This window comes from Bidens hawaiensis, unplaced genomic scaffold, assembly GCF_021521415.1.
Source record: "Bidens hawaiensis isolate Kalapana, Puna unplaced genomic scaffold, B.hawaiensis_p1.1 tig00014201_1, whole genome shotgun sequence".
Lineage (NCBI taxonomy): Eukaryota > Viridiplantae > Streptophyta > Magnoliopsida > Asterales > Asteraceae > Bidens > Bidens hawaiensis.
In genome coordinates this window covers 286,331-292,330 of record NW_027492222.1, presented here as the reverse complement: position 1 = coordinate 292,330, position 6,000 = coordinate 286,331, and the positions used below count along the sequence as shown (strand labels likewise).

Sequence of the window (6,000 nt, the reverse complement as noted above, 5' to 3'; positions counted from 1 at the left end):
ATCATGAACGATTGCCAAAGAGATTGACAACCACCAACTTTGAATTAGTGATTTAAGATGGTGAAACATTTCTCATCAAAAGATAATTGTAATATAACCATGTACTTAACTAGACTACATCACATGTTTTGATTAATTATCAAGTAAAACAAAGCTTCTTCATAGATTTTAGATGGTAAAAGGAGTTTAGCTCATAATGAGCATTATGATGAACATTAAGATGATTGATAATAACAAATACATGATTAAACTTGGAACAATCTAACCAAATGTAGATGAATCCTTCTTCTTAATGATGGGGATGATGGTTGATGATGATGATTAGTGGTGATGACCTCCAAACCTTCAAACTCTTCACTAGATCTTCAAGGTGAGTGTTAGTGTGTGTTTTTATAAGAGAGAATCGGATAAAAATTTTTTCAAGGCACACATGATGAATGCAACATGAGCCACTATTTAAAGGCAATCTGGATGGTGAGGCACGGCCCCGTGTATTTTTATGACATGTGCCAGATCTGTTTTGTCTTTTGTGTGAGCTGGCAACGGCCCCGTGGTTAGCAGACACGGTCCCATGCTTTTTAGTGACATGTGCTCAATTCTTATTTGCCTTTTCTGCATTCCCATCCACGTCCCCGTGCATGCTGAGCACGGCCCCGTGCTTTTGTTCTCAGATTTTGTCTTTTCTTGTTCCATAAGCATGGGGGCGTGTTTCTTTGTTTTCTTGTGTTTTCTTCTGTTTTTCTTCGTACTTTTGCTTGTTTCTTCGTTTGAAGTTTGGTTTCACCTGAAATTACGTTTTATTATGATAAGTAGCCTTTTATGCTATGTTATTAGATAGAAATTGCAGTTTCTAGAGATTATTTGATGCTGAAAAGATGTATATTTCTATGTACATTACGGCGCCTACTGTACAAATGCTGAGTTTGCCAATGATGGCGGGTGTGGTTGGCCCGTCTGAGGCTGAAACCATTGTGACGACTGTGCATGCGTCTTCTGGGTCTATTCCAGTTGTCTGTCAGCCAAGTTCGTCTGTTGAACCGATGAAGGCGATTATGGACGAATCGTCTAAGGTTGGTCTTGAATCGGCGGTCAATTCTTTCGCGGATTTTGATCAAGACAATCCTCACCAGACAAGGATTTTATTCTTGATGGTGACGAGGTTGTGCCGCCGCCGCCTTTTAGCATGGGTGCGACGCTACAAGGTAAATTTTTTGAGTTCCGAGGTAGCAGCAGCAGCGGGTTTAGTGGCGGTTTGAGTGGTGGGGTATTGAATGTAAATATGGACCCCCGCGACTCTATAGAGGCGAACCAAATTTTTCACTCTCGATGGAAGGTTAATTGTGGTGCCAATTTTGAAGACCCGGCCACTTGTACAGATTTTTTGGAACATGCTGTTCCTCCTGGCGAGCGCATTGCTCGTAAAATCCAGCCCCGGAATAGTTTGTATTCCGATGCAGCTTTTCACCAAGTCTAGGCTTTTTCCTGTTTCACGGAACTATTACCCGAGAACCGCGCTCTTCATGAGGAGAAGATTGATGCAGGTGTTCGGATGAGGGAGATGGAACAGTTGGTGAAAGATGATGAGGCTGGCGCCTGGAAGGCGGGTAAAGAGTCGTCTGAGCATCGCCAAGCTTTAAGCGATGTCGAGACGAAATTGGCGAAAGCTGAGGCAGAATTGGCGGAGTCTGCCCGCGAGCGTGCCGCCCGCTATTAGGATTTTGAGACTTCGTGCAAGAAGTCTAATGCTGATCCTGAAGAAGCACGCAGTCGCGCTCTTGCTGCCAAGGAGGCTTCCGTTCGACTCGAATGTGAAAACGCTGCTTTTCGCAAGCGTATTGAAGGGTTGGAGGCGGAAGCCGAGCTGAGGAAGGCGGATGCAGGAAAGCTGGCTAACGTGCTGGTTTCCAATGAGGAGGCCATTAAAGTTTTGACTTCTGAGCGCGCCGCTGCCACTTCTGACCGCGATTGGCTGTTGAAGCATGCCATTTGCAAGGTATTCTGCCTCTTTTTCTGTTTTCTTGTTTGCTTTACTGATATTTTTCTTTATGCAGGTTGCCCAACGCATCATTAGCGATGATGATTTGACGCGTTGCGTTGGAGTCCTTGTTAATGCTTCTCAACAGCTTGGCCACAAGGCTGGCATTCAGGATGCTGTTACGCATTCGCGTGACAACCTCCCGCTTGAGGCCTATGCTCTTCACACCGTTGATGTGGAAAAGGAGTATACCGCCGCTGAGACAGAATATGATTCTCTTACGTTTCCTATTCTTTCCCAAGTTGCTCAGTATGCTAAGGAGGAGAACGGCGTGCAGCTGTTGAGGGATTTTCTTGAGCCTTCGCAGGCTGGTCCTTCTACCGCTCCTGTTAGCGGCCAGGAAGATAGCGTAGTTGTTGAATCTGGGAAGAGTGTCAACAACATAGATTAGGCTATCTTCTTGATTTGTATAGTTGTACCCTTTGTTTTTCTCTTTTTTTTGTATATTCGGGTATGAGTACTCGCTTGTAATTATTTGTATATAAATGAAATCTCTGTTTTTTCTTAAAATTATGAAATGTGGAGTATCGTTTCCATTCAAATTAGGCCCTTGGCCCGTTTTTACAACTGGAATCGATTTACATGTAACACCTTCGCAGCTGTGCTGCGTTCCATGTTCTAGGAATCGCTGAGCCATCGAGCTGCATCAGAGTGTAGGCGCCTTTTCCCAATACTTCCTTGATTTGGTATGGGTCTTCCCAAGATGGCGTTAGTTTTCCTTGTGCCTGTACTCTTGATGCCTCGTTGTTGCGAAGGACGTAATCTCCAGCATTGAACTCACATATTTTCACTTTCGTGTTGTAATACTTCTGTAGTGCTTGTAGTTTTGTTCCCTTATTGCAGCTAACTCTCGACGTTCTTCGAGAAGCATTAAGTCTAGCCGCCTTTCTGTGTCGTTGTCATTTGGTAATGTGACTCTTGGTGACGGAACGTCGACTTCGGCTGGGATCATTGCTTCAGTACCGTAAGTTAGGCTGAACGGCGTTTCTGCATTACTTGTATTTTTGTGCGTTCTTATAGCCCACAGTACGTGAGGTAGTTGATCGACCCATCCTGATTTATGGTTTGCCAACCTTTTCTTGATTCCGCCTATGATTGTTCTATTGGCGCGTTCTACTTCGCCATTCCCTTGTGGATGAGTAACATAAGTTAATGTCTGTGTGACATTGAGCTCCTTTAACCATCTTTGGATGTGTTGGTCGGCAAACTGTGTTCCGTTGTCACTGACCAAATTCATGGGTAACCCAAAGCGACAGATTATGATTCCCATATGAAATTTTTTACGCTGGCTGCGTTGATTGATGCTACCGGCTTTGCTTCTACCCATTTTGTGAAGTAATCAATTGCTACAATTAGGAACTTCACACGCCCCGGCGCCTCTGGAAATGGTCCTGTTATATCGATTGCCCATTTTTGAAATGGCCAAGAGGTTGTCACTGGTATCATGGCATTTTTCGGACGCAAGGTGTTTGGTGCGTGGCGTTGGCAGGCGCTGCATCGTCTCAATTCTTTTTCGGCGTCTACATGCATACTTGGCCAATAGTACCCTGTGTTCATGATTTTGGCGACCACCATTCTCGGGCCTGCATGTACACCACATATTCCTTCGTGAATTTCTCTTAGCAGATAATTTGCGTCTTGTGGGTCTACACATCTGAGAAGTGGACCCAAGTACGATCGCCTGTAGAGAATGTCACGTTGGATTGTGTAATTCAATGCTTTGTGGCGGATCTTCCGCGCTTCTGCTTTGTTTTCTGGCAAGATACCTCTTTCGAGGTAATTGATGATTGGCGTCATCCAGCTCTTTTCTGCTTCTGAACATACGAGAACTTCTTTGTTCATTATTGAAGGCGTTGTCAGGACTTCGATGCGGACGTCTTTTGCGAGGTGTTCAAAACCAACCGAGGCCAATTTGCTTAAGGCGTCAGTCTGTTTGTTCTCGCTTCTGTTGATGTGTTTTACTTTTCATGTGGCAAAAGCTGCCATTAGCATTTTAGCTTGCGCTAAGTATGACGCCATCTTGTCATTTTTTGCATCGTATGATCCTTCGATTTGATTTGCCACTAGCATTGAATCCACGTGTGACTCCAAATGTCGGGCCCCCAATTTTTTAGTGATCCTCAATCCTGCCAACAGTGTTTCGTACTCCGCCTTGTTGTTTGTGCTTTTGAATTCTAGGCGTATCGCGTACGTAAAGTGTTGTCCTTCTGGGTTGGTTATTCTTAGGCCCGCGCCTGCACCTTCATCATTGGAGGCTCCGTCTGTGAACAGCTTCTAGACTTCGTCTTTTTGTTGATCGACGGGGGTTTCGATCTCTCTTTTGCATTCCTCTTCTTTTTCTTGAGGGATTTCCGTGATGAAGTCTGCCAAGACTTGTCCTTTGATTGCTGGCCTTGGTTTGTATTCGATAGCATGTTCTCCTAATTCTATCGCCCATTTTGCAAGCCTCCCAGATATTTCTGGTTTGCTTAGTACATTTTGTAGGCGAAAGTTAGTGAGAACATGTATTGGGTGGCCTTGAAAGTATCTCCTTAAACGGCGCGCTGTCTGGACCAAAGATAGAACCAATTTTTCCAAGATGGAATATCTTGTTTCTGCGTCCGCGAGGGTGCGACTTATATAGTAGAAGGGCGTTTGAGCGCCGTTTCTTTCCACCATTAAGACAACGCCGACCGTTCTTTCTGAAGCTGCTAGGTATACTATCAGCGGTTCTCCAGTTTTAGGGGCTGTTAGCGTTGGTAGTTCCGCCAGGCGCGTCTTAATTTCTTGAAATGCTTTTTCCTCTTCTTCTGTCCACCGAAACTGAGATCTCTTGAGGCAATTCCTCAAGGTTGACACGAACGGAAAAGATTTTTCAGCATGACTTGACAAAAATCTGTTCAGCGCTGTCACACCCCGACCAAAGGCGGCGGAACATGCCGGGGTGCAACGATTGTTCATAAGCGCATGACACTATTTAAAGCGACAATATTTAACAAACTCATTTCATTTCACAACATCGAAAATCTCACATAACCAAATATTCATAAGTCAAATACAACAAAATATAGCAAATCAAATATTGTTCATTTTTTCTAATATCCTAACGGTATTTGTGACGTTTTCTTCACCGAACTCCAAAATCAACCTAGATGCAAACCTGTAACATTTCATAAAATAAAGTTTATCAACACAAAGGTTGGTGAGCAATTCATAAGTTTGAACAATAGATATATAGTATGAAGAGCCACAAAACTAGTATACAAAACCATAAATAATAGCTATAAACTTGGATAAATAGTTATCGCTAACAGAATGCGACACCCAACTATAAGGGGTTGCCAAATAGTTTAGGATTTTATAGTTATCGTTAATTGCATTACGTTAACGACACCTTGCCATGAGGGGTTGCCAAATGGTCTAGGATTTATAGTTCCACCATCCAAAAGCGATAAACACATAGGCAAATAAGCATTAAACACCAAATCGAGAAATTATTCAAGTAAAGTATACAACAACGTTTGTGGTTTAAGACCCAAGTATAAAACATTTAGTTTAGATAAGATGAAATGTCACCCCCAAAATAAAATATAGAAAACGGGGTATGAAGTTACTCACGTTCAAGTATAAAACTTGATCGGTAAAAGATGAATAACCGGATGGATGAAGTTTAACGAGCAAGGCCTAAATGACAATAAAATCTTGGATTTAGAATGGTTGTCTTGAAGATCTTTAAATAAAATAATTGTTGCAAATAGTAAACAATTAAAGTTCAAGGTTTAAAATGTAACTATTTAAGAATTTATAATAACAATCCTTTAAAAATGTAAGTTTGCTCGAAACCATGTTAAAGTATCTAACCTTAATATTTACTTAACCAATGTTAAGTAATAAGGTGGGAAAAATGCTAAAATGCAAGTTCCTTTGGGACAAAGATACTAAAACGTGTCTTTAACGAGTGTTCGGGTTGTCGGTTCGGGTCTTGA

General features: G+C 42.5%; 1 protein-coding gene across 1 annotated transcript; it reads right to left on the bottom strand.

Annotated features, from left to right (window-relative positions):
* Positions 1-2,822: 2,822 nt before the first annotated feature.
* Positions 2,823-3,272, bottom strand: LOC143546070 (uncharacterized). Its single transcript, XM_077037816.1, has one exon. It carries the CDS (start codon positions 3,270-3,272, stop codon positions 2,823-2,825), a length of 450 nt encoding a protein of 149 aa, XP_076893931.1.
* Between the last annotated feature and the right edge of the window lie 2,728 nt (positions 3,273-6,000).